Source organism: Antechinus flavipes, chromosome 4, assembly GCF_016432865.1.
Source record: "Antechinus flavipes isolate AdamAnt ecotype Samford, QLD, Australia chromosome 4, AdamAnt_v2, whole genome shotgun sequence".
Classification (NCBI taxonomy): domain Eukaryota; kingdom Metazoa; phylum Chordata; class Mammalia; order Dasyuromorphia; family Dasyuridae; genus Antechinus; species Antechinus flavipes.
In genome coordinates this window covers 176,294,215-176,310,873 of record NC_067401.1, presented here as the reverse complement: position 1 = coordinate 176,310,873, position 16,659 = coordinate 176,294,215, and the positions used below count along the sequence as shown (strand labels likewise).

The 16,659-nt window shown below is 34.7% G+C and overlaps 1 protein-coding gene across 1 annotated transcript in view; it reads right to left on the bottom strand.

The window, feature by feature from the left end:
- DNAH9 (dynein axonemal heavy chain 9) overlaps window positions 1-16,659 on the bottom strand; it is a 581,066-nt gene that overhangs the window by 128,182 nt on the left and 436,225 nt on the right. The window contains exons 52-53 of the mRNA XM_051995550.1: window positions 9,126-9,314; window positions 111-346 (exon numbers count right to left, since the gene is read on the bottom strand). Coding sequence (XP_051851510.1) covers window positions 111-346; window positions 9,126-9,314 — 425 coding nt within the window. The remainder of the gene's footprint in view (window positions 1-110; window positions 347-9,125; window positions 9,315-16,659) is intronic.

The window sequence follows — 16,659 nt, the reverse complement described above, 5'->3', positions numbered from 1 at the left end:
AAAATAGATTTTGGAGCTTAGAAAAGGCATTTCAATAGGAAATATAGATTTGGGAGTCATCATCTTATGTGATTTTTGAAAAATTGGGAATTCTTTTGCTGAGCACTTACCCTTTCTGGCCAATCTGGGTGACTTGAAGATATTCACCATATTTCTTCTTGATCCATTTGACTCCTTGTAGTTGAGGGTCAACTATAAGTGGCCATCGTTCACAGTTCATAAAAATTGTAGCATTCTCTGTGGACATTCGGTCAGCAGGCAGACCCTCATTTTGCCAGGTGGCTATATCTGCATCATCAGTTAGAATCTTTAGGGGATCTAGGGTGGAGTTAACTGGAATAGGTACCTGATAGAGGAAAAAAAAAACATAAAAAAGGGAGAATAGTAAGTTACATTGACATGTAGATAGACTAGGTCAGCCTTTCTCATGGAGATTTAATTTCATTAGAATGCAGGTATCATATGTATAATGTACCATAGTATAATGCTTTGAAGTTGGGAAGATCTAACTTCTGATACAACTAGTTTATGTGACCATGGGCAAGTCACTTAATCTCATGGGTTTTTCAAAGAACTTTATAAGACATTAGTTACAAAAGAATTACCAATCTGCAGTGTTGGAAGAAATTCACCTGTCAGTGCAAAGATGGAACTATTTTAAAAAAGGCAAAAAAGAGCTTTCTTAAAGATTGCTTATGGGATACACAACCATATTTGCCTTTCTCCCCATTTGGTACAAAAATTATAGCAGAAACAGGTTGTATTTCCAAAGCACTTTGTTCTTTGGAACTCTCAGGGATTTAGGAATCTGTACACAAATAAGAGAAACCATCATTAAAAACTTGTTTATGGTTAAACAAAGGAATATTATTGACATGCAATTAATAACAATGACACATGTTTTTTTCATCTTCTCTTTAGCTATTCATATCCTGTCTATCTTTCAAAATCTAGTTCTGATTCCAATTCTTTACCTAACTATTCCTCCACTTCACTTCAGGCAATATTCACATTCATTGATATCCTTAATCTTGCCATTACCCACAACTATTCCATTTCCTTCTTCATGAAATTCAAAATTCCCTTTTCTGATTATTTTATTCTGTCATTCCACCCTTTATGCCTTACAACATGTCCTCAATGTGATATATTCCTTTCATATCTCTTGTCTTTCCCACTGTAAACTTATTTTGATCATATTCACATGATGCCAAAGAAAGCTAGAGGAAATCACTAACCATATTGATTAATCCATTATATATTTGTGTTACACAGTCTCAACAGGGCTCTTGTTCTATTCTTCTCTCCCTACCTTATTTTCTCAAGCCTTCCATGAGAGAGATTAAAAAAAAAAACACAGAAAAAAGAAGTGAACATAACATATGTTGATTTACAGTCAATCCTTATAGTTCTTTTTTTGGATGCAGATGGCATTTTTGTTTTGTCCAAAGTCTTTTGGGTTTGCCTTGGATCACTGAACCACTGAGAAGAACCAAATCTTCCGCAGTTGATCATCGCACATTCTTGCTGTTATTGTATACACATTGTAATGTGTTCATGGTTCTGCTAAGCCAATTTCTTTATAAGCTTTGATACCATCCTTTCTTGACTTCTGTGGATTGCCCCACTATCATGCTCTTATCCATCACTTTCTATTTATGTTTTCCTTCCCTGCTGTCTATAAGCATGTTTGTTCTTAACCCCCTCAAAGAAATTCTTGTTCTTACCATTCCACTAACTATTATGCTCTATCACTCCTCTTTTTCATGGTTAAACTCCTGGAGAAAACTGTCTGTACTCAGTGCTTCTATTTCCTTTTCTCCTACTCTCTTCTAATGACCTTATCATTCAACTAAAATAGCCCCTTCCAAAGTTATCAGTGATTCAACCATAATTGCCAAATCTAATAGCTTTTCTTAATCCTCATTTTCCTTTTGCAGCATTTGGCACTGCTGATCACCTTTTAGATATTCTCTGTTCTCTAGGTTTTTTGATAGACTAAAATTTTCCTAGTTTTCCTCTTATTTATCTAACTGATATGTATCAATTTCCTCTATTGGTTCTTCTTCCATATCATAGTCATGTATGTATAGGACCAAGACTCTGTCTTGGGCTTCATTTCTTCTCCTCTATGCTAGCTCCATCTATACAGATAAGTCTAAAATCTAAATATCCAACCAATCTATAAGTGTTCATCACACACTTAATATGTACTCAGCACATTTTTGTCTGGATTTCATTTCTGACTTTCTGAATTTCTTTCTCCAACATTTCCCAACAGATTGCAATGTAAAAGATGCTTTCATGATTGTGATCAAGCAATCTTCTCACCCTAGAATATTCCATTTTAAGGAAGGACCCAAGTGAGCCATGTTTACTCCTTCATTTCTTTTCAGACTGTGCTGATGACTCTCTAAATTTTTTTTCACAGTGTTCCATTGTGGATATCTTCCCCCCACTTTAGTTTTTTAAAAAAATGTGTTTTCTTCCCTCATAACAGTACAATCTTTTTGACAACTATCTTTTTTTTGTTGTTTTAGCTATGTGACTTTGGGCAAGTCCTTTAAATTCTGTTTCCTTCAGTTTCCTCAACTGTAAAATGGGGATAATAATAGTGTCCCACCATTGGATGCCTTCACTTCTATATGTGTGCTACTGAATGAAGGTGAAGAGAAAACTGTACAACTGATCTGATTAGATCCATTATAAAACTATGCTATCTAACTTCAGCTGGATCCTCACTGCTGATAGAGAATACTGCTATACTTCCTTAATAATTCACTATCTTACTCTCCATAGTGTTTCTTTCAAAACTTTTCATACTTCCTCAAACCTTTCATGGCTCTCCCTTCTTGACTCTCTTAGATGGATTTCCTAACTCTCTTAGATGGACTCATATTTTACAGAATTGAGGTACTTGCTACTTGCTGTGAGCTCCCTCTTTTCCTCGCTTCTTCATTTCCTATCTCTTGGGTACCTTCTGATATTTTCTCTTCATTTACCATTGGCTTATATGATAAAGTGGCTTTTTTTCTTTACCAAGACTAATCTCGCTTTGTTGTCATGTTCATGTCGCTTCTGTCATCCTCACTCTGTCACTTACTTTCAATTTCTCCCTCTTCATGGGCTCATTCCCTGTTGCCTGTAAACATGCCTATGTATCCCTCATCCTCAAAAAATCCTTACTTGATTCTTCCATTTCTGTTTATTTTCTTTTGCCCTTTACTGCTAAATTCCTTCAAGAGACCGTTTACAATACACCCCTCTGGTTTTTCTCTTCTCACTCTGCTCTTGAGACTTTATCAATCCATTCTATTAATATTTTCTTTTTTCAGTCACTAAAGTGATTTTCCTGAAGCTCAGGTCCAATCACATCACTATCCTTCTTAATAAACTCCAGTGGCTCCCTATTACCTTTAGGATCAAATACAAAATAACTTGTTTGATATTTAAAGCCCTTCGTAACCTAGTTCCCACCTACCTTTTTCATCTTCTTACCTCTGACTCCCCAACTCTTTAGTCCAGTGACATTGGCCTCTGGCTGTTCCCTTAATAAGAAGCTCCATTTCTTGGCTATAGGCATTCTTTCTGGCTATATTTGATACTTGGAATGTTTTCTCCCTCTTCTGCTTTGAGTGATCTTCTTGACTTCCTTGAAGCATCAAGTAAAATCCCACCTTCTACAGGTCCTTAAGCCTTCTTAATTCCAGTGCTTCCCCTTTGTGAATTATTTCCTATCTATTCTGTATATAATTTACTTCATGAACAATTGTTTGCAAATTTTCTCCCACATTAAACTATAAATTCCTTTGGATCAAGGACTATCTTTTCCCCTTTTTTATGGCACTAGAATTTAACACAGTACTTGGCATGTAGTAGGTCATTGTGAGGATCAAATAAGATGACACTTATAAAGCACTTAGCAATAAGCTATTGACTTATTGCCCTGTCTCAGTGCTTTTTGTTGCATATTAAACAAGTTTTGAACCCCATAGATTGGAAATGATCTAGGAGATATAGTTGAATCTGAGGGACCTGATGAGGCTGCATGCACACAGACACATACCCACACAGAGTCAGACAGACAAAGACAGAGCTATACAGACAGAGATAGAGACAGACAGAGACAGAGAGTATAAAACTAAAAGAAAAGAGAGTCAAGCAGTATTTTGAGGAATATGTACACTAAGGGGTTTGATGTAAATGATAGGTCAGTAAATGAGACTGAAAAACAGAAGAAAAACCATGAGAAAATGGTGTCATAAAAACCTAGAGAGAAGAGAGTTTACAGGAGATAAGGATGGCCTACAGTGTTAAATGCAGCGAATGGGTTGAGAAAGATTAAGACAGAAGAAAGATTGGAAATTACGAGATAGTTGTTAACTTTGAAGAGAAGAGTTTTAGTGACTTAAGAGGTGGAAAGCCTTATTGTAAAAAGTTAAAAGTGGAGGCAGCTAGTGTAGACAAAGGATACCACCCAGATCTGGAATTTTGATATCATCCTTGACCCCTCACATTCACTTTATATATCAAATCTATTGAAAGATCTTGCCATTTCAACCTTCCCAATATTTTTTTATTATATGTTTTTATTGACAAAACATATGCATGGGTAATTTTTCAACACTGATCCTTGAAAAAAACTTCTGTTCCAATTTTTCCCCTCTTTCCCTCCACCCCATCCCCTAGATGGCAGGTAGTCCCATATATGTTAAATATGTTAAAGTATATGTTAAATAAATATATGTATACATATATGTATATAGCTGTCTTGCTACACAAGAGAAATTGGATTTACAAAGAAGGTAAAAATAATCTGGGAAGAAAAACAAAAATGCAAGCAAACAATAACAGAAAGAATGTAAATGCTATATTGTGGTCCACAATCATTTGCTAGTGTTCTTTCGCTGGGTGTAGCTGGTTCTGTTCATTACTGATCAATTGGAACTGATTTGGATCATCTCATTGTTGAAGATAGCTACTTCCATCAGAATTGATCCTCATATAGTATTGTTGTTGAAGTGTATAATAATGATCTCCTGGTTCTGCTCATTTCACTTAGCATCAATTCATGTAAGTCTCTCCAAGCCTCTCTGTATTCATCCTGCTGGTCATTTCTTACAGAACAATAATATTCCATAACATTCATATACCACAATTTACCCAGCTGTTCTCCAATTGATAGGCATCCATTCAATTTCCAGTTTCTAGCCACTACAAAAGGGGCTGCCACAAACATTTTTGCACACATAGGTCCCTTTCTCTTCTTTAATATCTTTTTGGGATATAATCCCAATAGTAACACTGCTGGATCAAAGATTATGCACAGTTTGACAACTTTTTGAACACAGTTCCAAATTGCTCTATAGAATGGTTAGAACTGTTCATAACTCCACCATTCCCAATATTTCTTAAATAGGTCTTTTCTTTACTCACATAGATGCAACTCTCCTTGAGACCCTGAACACCTGTTGCATGGACTATTACAATAGCATTCTAACTGAATTTCCTGTCTCAAGTCCTTACTATTTCAATCAATATCTCCCTCAGCTGCCATGGTAATTTTTAGATATTGCAGGTATGATCATATCTTTTTCCTGATTAAGAATTCCAGTGGCTTCCTATTAGCTACAGGAACATTATAAACTCCTCTGTTGGGTACTTCATGCTTTTTATAATTTGGCCCCTTCCTATCTTCCCAATCATGAAAAATTCAAATCTGACCTTAGACACTTAGTAGTTGTATTACTCTGGGCAAATCACTTAACTATGTTGCCTCAGTTTCCTTATCTGTAAAATAAGTTGGAGAAGGAAATGGCAAACATTCTAGTATCTCTGCCAAGGAAACCACAAATGGGATCACAGAGTCAGATATGACTGAAGAATACATACTTAATCCCCTCTACACAGTCAGTGAGCCAGCAAACATGCAAAAAATGCTTTTGTTTTATGTTCCCTTCTAGGACTACCAAGTTCTATTACTTTGAGCTTCCCTTTTTTCTCCTCCCTTTCTATCTATCTCTCTCTCCCTTCCTAAATATTTGCAGGCAAGTATACATTGTGTAAGGAAGGGGCAGTCAAATGGTACAATATATAGAATGTTAGGTCTAGAGTCATATAACATTCCATAACATTCATATACCACAATTTACCCAGCCATTCTCCAATTGATAGGCATCCATTCAATTTCCAGTTTCTAGCCACTACAAAAGGGGCTGTTTTTCTCAATTCCTTATATGGAAAATGAACTGGAGAAGGAAATGGCAAAATATTTGAGTCATAGAAAAATTTGATAGGACCCCTTCTTTACCAATTTTTTTCAAAATTTATGTTATTATTATTATTAATTATTATTTAAATGTTTGATTGAATTAACTTATAAATCCATCTAGTTCTTGAGCTTCTTCTTTGAGAGTTCATTTATTGCTTATTCAAATCTTAATTTCTAAGATAAGGTTATTTGAATATTCTATTTCCCATGAAAGACAATTTATATTTGTATAAATATTCATACATTTCATTTAAATTATTAGGGTTTTTTGGTAGATGGTTGGAAGTAAAATAGCTTCTAATAATTGGATTTATTTATTTTTTCTTTTTTGATTGTGAATTCACCTTCTTCTGGTAATTTGTTTTCTTCTTTCTCTTAAAAAAATCAAATTACTTAATGGTTTATATATTCTATTTTTTAAAAAACTTTTACCCCTATTGATAATTAAGTTAGAGGGGTTATATGTATCATATTCCCATACAAGAATGAAAACAGTTTAACCTGATATAGTCCTGTATGATTTCTCACTCATGTTTATCTTTACATGCTTCACTTGATGTAATGGGCTAAGGCTTGAATTGATGCACTGAGGTCCCAAGCACGTGAGGCTAAATAGTAATTGGACTATACTCTATTAACATATATGCTTGGAGAAAGAATGGACCCTGCCCACTCTTTGTGCAAGTCCTGATGTATTGTATAGGAAATGACGATTTTGGTGGGTGGAGGCAGGGGAGGGGGAAAGGGAAGTGAAAAGAGAGACTGTTGGCTAGTTTCTTGATACAGCTGCTTGCATTGCTATTGCGACCCCCCCCTTTACCTCCAATCCCTCTTCACCTGCAATCCCCCTTGACCTCTGCTGGCTGGCTTCCTGTCGCAGCTGCCCATATTACTATTGCAATTCCCCTTCACCTCCAAAAGAATAAAGATTGAAGATTTTTCCCTTAACCTGAATTCCTGGCTCCGGCTGATTTTAAATACGCAATCATCACAACTTGAGTCCTATGTTTGAATGTCAGATTTTCTATTTAGCTCTGGCCTCTTCATCAAAAATGCTTAGAAGTCCTCTATTTCATTAAATATCTTCTTTTTTTCAGATAATGATGAATGTTGGAGGGGATGTGGGAAGACTGGGACACTACTATATAGTTAGTAGAATTGTAAACTGATTCAGCCATTCTAAGAGCAAGTTGGAACTGTGTCCAAAGGTTATCAAACTGTTCATATCTTTTGATCCAGCAGTGTCTCTAAAGTGTCTGTATCTCAAAGATTTTTCTTGTGCAGCATGATGAATGTGGAAATTTATATAGAGAGGAATTGTATGTTTATTATTTATTGGATTGCTTGATGTCTAGGGGAGGGGATGAGAGGAAGGAAGGGAGAAAACTTGGAACACAGAGTTTTGCAAAGGTGAATATAGAAAACTATCTTTGCATATATTTTGAAAATTAAAAGCTATTATTAGGAAAAAAAGAAAGGGGAGAGGGGGAATCTTTTTCATTGCTGTTCCTAGTCCAATAATTAAAAATGGCAAAAGAAAATACACTTAGAAATAAAGGTGAATGAAAAATCTCAAAAATAATTGTTGCATTGACATTTTTTCCCTTTTCTTTTTGCATCTCTGTCTTCCCCTTATTCCACACCCCATCCAACAAGAACAAAACAAAACAAAACATATAAAGAGTAAAAGGGAGGGAAGTAAATAATCATGTATATAGTGCCTTCCATGTATCAGAAACTGTGCTATACAGTTTAACAAATGTATCACTTGGGCCTTAAAATAACTGGAAATTAGATGCTATTATTATCCTTATTTTATAGTTAGGGAAACTGAGGAAAATAGATATTAAGTGACTTAACTAGGAAGTGTCAGACTGGATTTGTATCCATGTCTTTCACAATTAGCACTTCATCAACTATGTCACTAGTTTTCTCTGTCTTGTGACAGTGGTTATGCTCAAACAAAACAAAATTATACCTTGCTTGTGTCTGAGAATCTATATCTTATTGTATATTTAGAGAACATTTCTTATTTACCAAGAGGTGAGAAGAAGGTTTTATTTCTTAATGGTCATGAATAGTTAACAGTTGCTATTGATTTAATAATATTATAGTGAAGTCAGGATATACTGTATCTTTAGACTCCATTCACTTGAGGGCTTTGTGATCTGCATTTCCCTTTTTTTCAAGCTAAGGAATCAAAACTGTCTAAATTTATTGAACACTTGATGGGAATGGATAGGGACCAAATGACAACCGCATTCAGGAGATCAAGTAGTTATTCAATTTAGGGAAACACAACATATCACTCCGATATAACAATCTAGAATAAAGACTTAAGAGAATTTAAAGAGAAAAACAGTACAAAACATAAAATTCTCAGTTGTAGAACCTCCATTTTTAAAGAGACATCAGTTTTAGAACTCAATGCATACTCTAGATAGTTTTCCTTTTTTTTTTTTCTGAATTAAGAAGAGAATTCTTATAGCTCAAGGACTGTCAAGAGTTTATAGAAAGGGCATATCTTTAACACCTGTAATTAGTCCATACCTTGAAGGAGAGGGAACTGGAATCACTTTTACCAGTGAATACTACTCTCCCTTATTCATAATTTCCAAATGCTATTTAAATGGGAGTTAAAATTAGCAAGAGTATTTCCTATAATTGTTGTTATTACCATTAGTCAGAAATGCTGGAAAGAAGTCGATTCAATAATATTCTTGTGACATTGGGAAGGTCACTTAATCTTTTGAATTGTCAGCTTTCCTAGCATGAAAATGAAAATATCAACATTTATCTCTTCCTAATTTCACAAGAATGAGGTATGATCATCATAATTTATTCTGTTCCTTACTTTTAATTGTTTCAGGTAAGCTCTCCAATTACTATCCATAAGATTTTGACGGTATTTTTTGGTAAAGTATCCCAAGTAAGAAATGAAAGCTGTAATCAGCAAAATGTCTCCACATAATGTACTCATTTGTTGTCTGAAGTTCTTGATAGCTTCTGCCCACCTTTCATTTTCAGAGGCAAGTCCTCCAACCTATAATTTCAAATATTGAAAAGGAATAAAGACTTAATATTAAATACAGTGGCTGTGGTCACATAGTACACTGACTGTAAATAATGTTTTAGAAATTAGAAAAATCTGATCTGTATGTTATCTTTTCCTCATTCACTGTAAGCTCATGTTCTACAATTTTTGGTTCTCTGCACAATTCTGTGGGACACACTACCTTTTTATTTATTCCATAGCCAGACAAAGGGAACTGGATGTCAGTTCTAAGGCTGTAAGGTTAACCTGTGTGTCTGAGGTTTGGGGGGTCAGCTCAAATTTACCTTTTCCACTGTACTAGAAACTATATCATACTGGTTTGAGAAAGCCAACTGTTAAATTTTCACTGTAAGAATTTACACTTCAGAAATCAGTAAATCATATAAACTAGGCCTTGATTTATTGTTTTCTTAACTGTCTAGTCTTAAGAAAGTGATGGGAAAAAACTTTAATAATGCAGATTAAATTCAAAAGTGAATTTTTCCCCCTTGTATTCAGTTATTACTCATTTATCAGTTCATTCTTGGCTGGAAGAGACCTTACAAATCAATTTTCTATTTTTTACTATATTTCAGAAATATGAAGTAGGTTGTCCAAAGTCAAGTAACTTGTTAGTTGCAAAATTGGGATCAGAACCCACATCTTTAATTTCTGTCTAGTGCTGTCTAAACTATATCGTGTGGACTCATTGGTAGACTATTACAAAAAACTCTCTAGTCAGTGAAGTTATATTTATTTATCTCTTAAAATTGAACTTAGGAAAAACATGACAGTTAAGTTTTTTAAATTTAGTTTTCCTTTTCCCCAAGATTTGGTTTCCCATCAATTCATTTTTCACTATGTAAGGACAGAGTCAAAATAACTTACTTATTTAAAAATATATACATATATATTTAATCAGTTAAATTCTACTTTCACCTTTCACCAGCTATACCTTCTACACCTCCAATTAGAACACAAGAAAAACAAAAACCCATTACAAACTTATATCCATATATCATAACAGATTTTCACATTGGCATTGCCCCAATTTTTTTTTGTTTCTTTGTTTCATTATGTATTTTGAGTCCTTCATCTTTCTATCAGGAGGTGGCAGCATGCTTCATCATTAATTGTCTGGAGTATTTGTTGGTCTATTGGAATATTGGCTGGAACTATTGATATTGATAAGAGTATTCCATTGTATTTATATATGTTATTGATATATATCAAATATATATAAATATATATGTACATTTATATGTAACTTATTGATGCTTTCCTCAGTTTATGAGCACTAACCACTTAACAAATGAAGTGTGTACATTTGCTGTGTATATTCTTCCTTTGTTTAATCTGTTCAGATAAGAGTAAGGTCTAATGTCAGCCACTCTTCACCTTGTTTGTATAGATATTTACTTGTGCCCTCTATTTTATGAGATAATTTACCATCACTTTACTTTTCCTTCTTCCCCAGTATATTACTCTTCACTTCTTTTTCCATTTTCCTCTCCTTAAGATATAATAGAACTCCTCTTAAGCCTTGTCTAATTGAACTCCCTCTATGAAATCTGATGATGACAAAATTCAAAGTCTCCTGTATCATCTCCTCATATTTGAATATTTTATCCTTGTTTAGTCTTTTGTTATTGTTCATTCATGTTCTCTTAACTTTTATGTTAGAAATTCAAAGTTTCTTCTTAGCTCTACTCTTTTCACTAGGGATGCTTTGGAAGGCTTCTATTTTATTAAAGATTTATTCCTTGCTCTGTAACATTATATGAATAAGTTATTCTTTACTGCAAGTTTATAATTTTTATCTTCTGGAATATCATAGTTCAAGTTTCCAATTTCTGTTTTATTGTTGTTAAGTTATTCAGTTGGGTCTAACTCTTAATGGCTTTGTAGACCACACTTGTTCATGGGATTTTATTGGCAAGGCTTCCGGAAGGGTTTGTCATCTTCTTCTCCAGTGAATTAAGGCAAACAGAGATTAAATATTTTGCTTATAGTCACATAGCTAATAAGTGTCTGAGAAATGATTTGAACTCGTCTTACTGAGTCTAGTGCTCTACCCACTGAGCCACCTAGCTATTTCCTAGGCACACAGAGTTAATTTGTTTCATGGTGGCTACTAAATCACATACAATCCTGACAGTAGCTCTTTGGTACTTGAATTCTTTTTTTTTTTTTTTTTTTTTGGCTGAAAATTTTTTCTTTCACTTGGTACCTTTTGATTTTGGCTATGTTACTGGGAATTTTCATTTTGGGATTTCCTTTAGGAAGGGTCTTGGGAATTCTATTTTCACTTTGTCTTCTAGTTCTATAATATCTGGGCAATTTTCTTTTAATATTTATTGAAATATTATGTCAAGACCACCCCTCCCTCTGCTTTTTTTTTCCAGTGAGGGAATTCAGATAGTCTAATGATTCTTGATTTTTTTCTTTTCAATCTGTTTCCCAGGATATTTGATATTGCTATATCTTAGAATTTCTTCTACTTTTTAAAACCTTTTTTTTCTTTGTTTTAATAATTCTTGTTGCCTCATGAATTCAGTGTTTTTTATTTGGTCCCTTCTTGTAGTCAGGGAGTTTGTTGCTTTGGCAAGTTTTGTAGTTCTTATGCCAAGTTATTTATTCTCTTCCAATACTTTTTCTCATAGCTTTACATTTTTCATTACCCCCCTCAAGTACTCTCATTCCATTTATTACAATGTTTTTAAACTTTTTAAAAAGGCAAACAAAGTTTCTGAACTGGTTTTGGAGTGACCAATCCACAAATATTTGGAGTACAAAAAATTTCCAGAAGAAGATACTTTGGAAGAACTTCAGAAAATGTCTGTTTCAAATGGGCAGGGGGAGAGGCTTCCAAGTTCAGACCCCAGTGCAAGGAGCTGGGGTGAGGAACTAGGGCTTTGCCATGTTCATGCACTAGGGAATCTACTGGGAGGCTCTTAGGCTACACTGTCCAGATTACAAGCTAGTGGTTCAGCAGATTTGCTGTGAGACACTCAAAGTAAACACAAGAGATTGTTAGAAATTGTTAGAAATTGTGAATCATGGAACCCCAGAAAAATGGGACCTGGCCATGCCTACTCAGCACCAGAAGTCATTAAGCAACACCAGCCCCAGGGCAATCTAAAGCAAACTGCTTTAAGATTTAAGCTATAAGCCCCTTTGCATTAAGAACAGACTTCAACCCTTAAAAATGATTAAAAAAGCAAGAAGAAGTTTGACCATAGACAACTTTTATGAAGAAAGAGAAGAAAAGACCTCAATTCCTGAGGATCCTAAAGGCAAACTAGCTTTAAATGAAGGTTTGAAGGGTGATATGAGTTGGTCCCCATTTCACCAGGCTTTCTTATAAGAATTCAAAAAGGATCTTAAAAGAGAGTTAGAAGAAAAATGGAGAAAGGAAATGAGATCTTTGCAAGAGGGTATAGAAAAGGAAAAACAGAAAGTATCTGAAGAAAATTCCCTAAAAATAGATATGATGAAATGGAAAAAGCAAATAACTCCTTACAAAATTGATTTGAAAAAGAAACCAATTCATTGAAAAATGGAATTTGTGAAATGGAAAAAGAAATCCAGTGAACAAAATACCTCATTTAAAAGTTCAATTGGCCAAATGAATTGAATTGCAATTCCAAATGCAAAGGGAGATTAAAAAAAGCTAAGTGAAGAAAATCACTAAAAGTTAGAATTGAACAAATGGAAGTGAATGACTCAATGAGACTTCAAGAATCAGTCAAACAAAACAAAACAAAAAAAAAAAAAGAAAGAAAGAAAGAAAAAAAAAGAAAAAATGTAAAATGTCTCAATGGAAAAACAACCTGGAAAATAGATTTAGGAGAGACAATCTAAGAATTATTGGACTTCCTGAAAACCATGATGAAAAAAACAACCTAGACATCATTTTTCAGGAAATCATCAAGGATAACTGCCCAGATATCCTAGAACCAGAGGGTAAAATAGGCATTGGAAGAATTCACTGATCACCTCCTGAAAGAGACTCCAAAATGAAAATTCAAAGGACATCGTACCTAAATTTCAGAATCGTCAAATCAAGGAGAAAATATTGCAAGCAGCTAAAAGGAAACAATTCAAATATCTAGGAGCCACAATAAGGATTATCTAAAATCTAGCAGCTTCTACTTCAAAACATTGAAGGACATGGAATCTGATATTCTGAAAGGCAAAGGAACTTGCATTGTAGCCAAGAATCAAGTATAAAGCAAAATTGAGCATCATCTTTCAGGGAAAAAGATGAACATTCAACTAAATTGGTAAATTTCATGTATTTCTGATGAAAAGACTAGAGATGAATAGAAAATTTGATCTTTAACTACAGAACTCAAGAGAAGCATAAAAAGGTTAAAAGGAAAGAAAAAATAACTTTCTTTTAAAAGTTAAAAAGCCTATATCCCTACATAGGAAGATGATAGGTTTAACTCTTGAGATCTGTATCTCTGTTATGAGTATACTTAGAGGGTGCAGGTATAATTTGATTTTATTGTGATGGAGGAAAGGTGATTCTGCTGGAAGAAGAGGAAAATGGAGTTAAGATGAGATAAACGACATCTCATGAGGAGGCAAAAAAGACTTATTGCAAATAAGGGAAAGAGGGGAGGGAGATGAGCATTGTGCAAATCCTACTCTTATCAGACTTGTTTCAAAGAGAGAATATCAGGCACATTTAACTTCACAGAGAAGCTTGTCTCACCTTATAGGAAAGTAGAAGAGGAAAGGGGAGAATAAAAGGAGAGATGAATAGAAGGGAGAACAGAAGTAGAAGGGGAAAGGTATAAAAAAAGGGAGACTGAAGAAGGGAGGGCTGTTTGAGGGAGGAGTGGTCAGTGACAAAATACAAGGAGGGAAAGGGGGGAAGAGAAGAGAAAAGTAAAACTAGGGGTAAACAAGGTGTCAGGAAAATAGAGTTAGTAATTTTATCTGTGAATGGGGATGGGATGAACTCTCCCATAAAATGGAAGTGGATAGCAGACTGGATTAAAAGCCAGAATCCTACAATTTGTTTTTACAAAAAACTCATTTAAAGCAGAATGATACATTTACAGTAAAGACAAAAAGCTGGAACAGAATATGTTATGCTTTAGCTGAGGTAAAAAAAAAAAAAGCAGAAAGAACAATGCTAATCTCAGATCAAGCAAAAGCAAAAATTGATGTAATTAAAAGAGATAAGGAAGGAAACTACATCCTACTTAAAGGTACTATAGATAATGAAATATCAATACTAAACATTTATGTGCCAAGTGGTATAGTGTCCAGATTCCTAGAAGAGAAGTTAAGAGAGCTGCAAGAAGAATTAAACAGCAAAACTATACTAGTGGGGGATTTCAATTTTGGTCTCTCAGAACTAGATAAATCAAACCATAAAATAAATAAGAAAGAACTTAAGGAAGTAAATAGGATACTAGAAGAGTTAGGGATGATAGACCTTTGGAGACAATTGAATGAAGACAGAGAGGAATATACCTTTTTCTTGGCAGTACATGGAATCTATATAAAAATTGACCATATATATGAGAATAAAAACCTCAAAATCAAAAGCAGAAAAGCAGAAATAGTAAATGCATTTTTTCCCAGATTATGGTGCAATAAAAAATTACATGCAATAAAAAGTCAGGGGAAAATAGAGTAAAAATTGATTGGAAACTAAATAAGCAAACAAATTTTTCCTTCTTCTCTTCCAGGAATCGTAGTTGAGTTTGTGTCCAAACTTCATTTATTTATTTATTTATTTTGAGGCATTGCTTGTAGATGATTTGGAGTCATTCTCTTATATATTTGTGTCTTAAGTATGGCATAATTCTTTTTATTTTTAAAAATTTGTTCTTTTTTTTTGGTGTATTTCCTTTATTTGGACTTGACATTAGGGCTGAATTCTGTCATGCTTCTGGAAGAAAGATATGGGTTGATTCCATTGTTTCTTTCTCAAGGTATTGAATGCTGTGTTCCTCAAGGCCCCCAGGAAAACTGGGGATCTGCAAGCTTTCAGTGCTCTCAAAATGGTCTGATTCAGGATGATGTATAATTGCTGGCCTCCTGATCTGAGTTCTTTAAGTTCCTGACCTGAGTTTGAGTGTGCAAGAATGGAATGCTGCCCTCAGCCAGCTGGGAGAGTTCTGTTGGTTCAAAGAAATAGAATTATAGGATCCCTTTCATCAGAGATTCTTACATTGATTATGCCTCTGCTGTTTGGGCTAGATCCCAGAAATGAGATTTTGCTCTGAACTTGGGACTTGAATCATTCCTTTGCTTCTGCTAACTTCTTAACTTCCTCCTTGTTATATTGTCAAAAGTCTCCCTAACTAGAACATTATTCCTGGGCACTCCTATTTTGGAGGATCTTCCTACTTTCACTTTAGATCAGTGACTCAGAACTATAATGAGGGCAATAAAGGTTTCAGTTGATACCTGTCTCTGTCATAGTGATATAGGTCTGGTAGAATCTCAATATGACCCGGGACTTCCTTTTGCTCCAGTGTACAAGCTCTCCTTGATGCTGGGTGTGCTTTGCACAAGTGTGCTCCTTCCCTAAACCCATTTCCCATGTTCACACACCATCCTGTTTGTTTCCCTATGTCAAGCTGAGCTAGACACATGACTCACTCTACTTTTTCTGGATTTCTCCACAAGGATTTGGCCTGTTACATTTTCTGGCTTTGTGTGGAGGAATATGTGGACAGGAGTCTAAAGCACTGATTCCTATCACTCTTTGCTATCCATCTTGACTTTACCTTCTCCCACATACCCATTTTAGCTTAATAATACCTTTACTAGGTAAGACTATGTCTCAATCAATTAATCAAAAGAAATTACACTAAATTTGTTTTTGAAAGACATTTATGAAGTAAAATGATGCAGGCAAAAGATTTATTCAGTTGGCTATGGAATTTCATGTATATATCCTTTGGGTTCTGTCTAAAATAATTAAATGAACTGAAATGGGAAGAAATTCAAGAAATGGAATAAGAATGGAGGTCTAGCTAAAATTCCTGAGAAGGTACTGACTGAGGGAATTTTTGGCTTTGACCAAGTATTCCTCTCATCCCCATCCTTTTCCTCCTTAACTAGAGAGTCTTCTAGTTTTAAAGAGTCTGGAGGATATTGAATTATCACTTTCCATTTTCCCATCTATATCTAGACAATGTCTAAAATAACCAGTGACAAGGGCTGTATCATTGGGAGCCAAGAACTACAAAACCTATGGCTTTACAAGGAGCCCAGTAAAGACATTGTGCCATGCCTAAAGAATACTTCTTGAACACCCCGTGAATAGAAGATGGAAAGAACTTCGAGCAAGTCCTGGAGCTTAATATATTTTCCCCTAGAC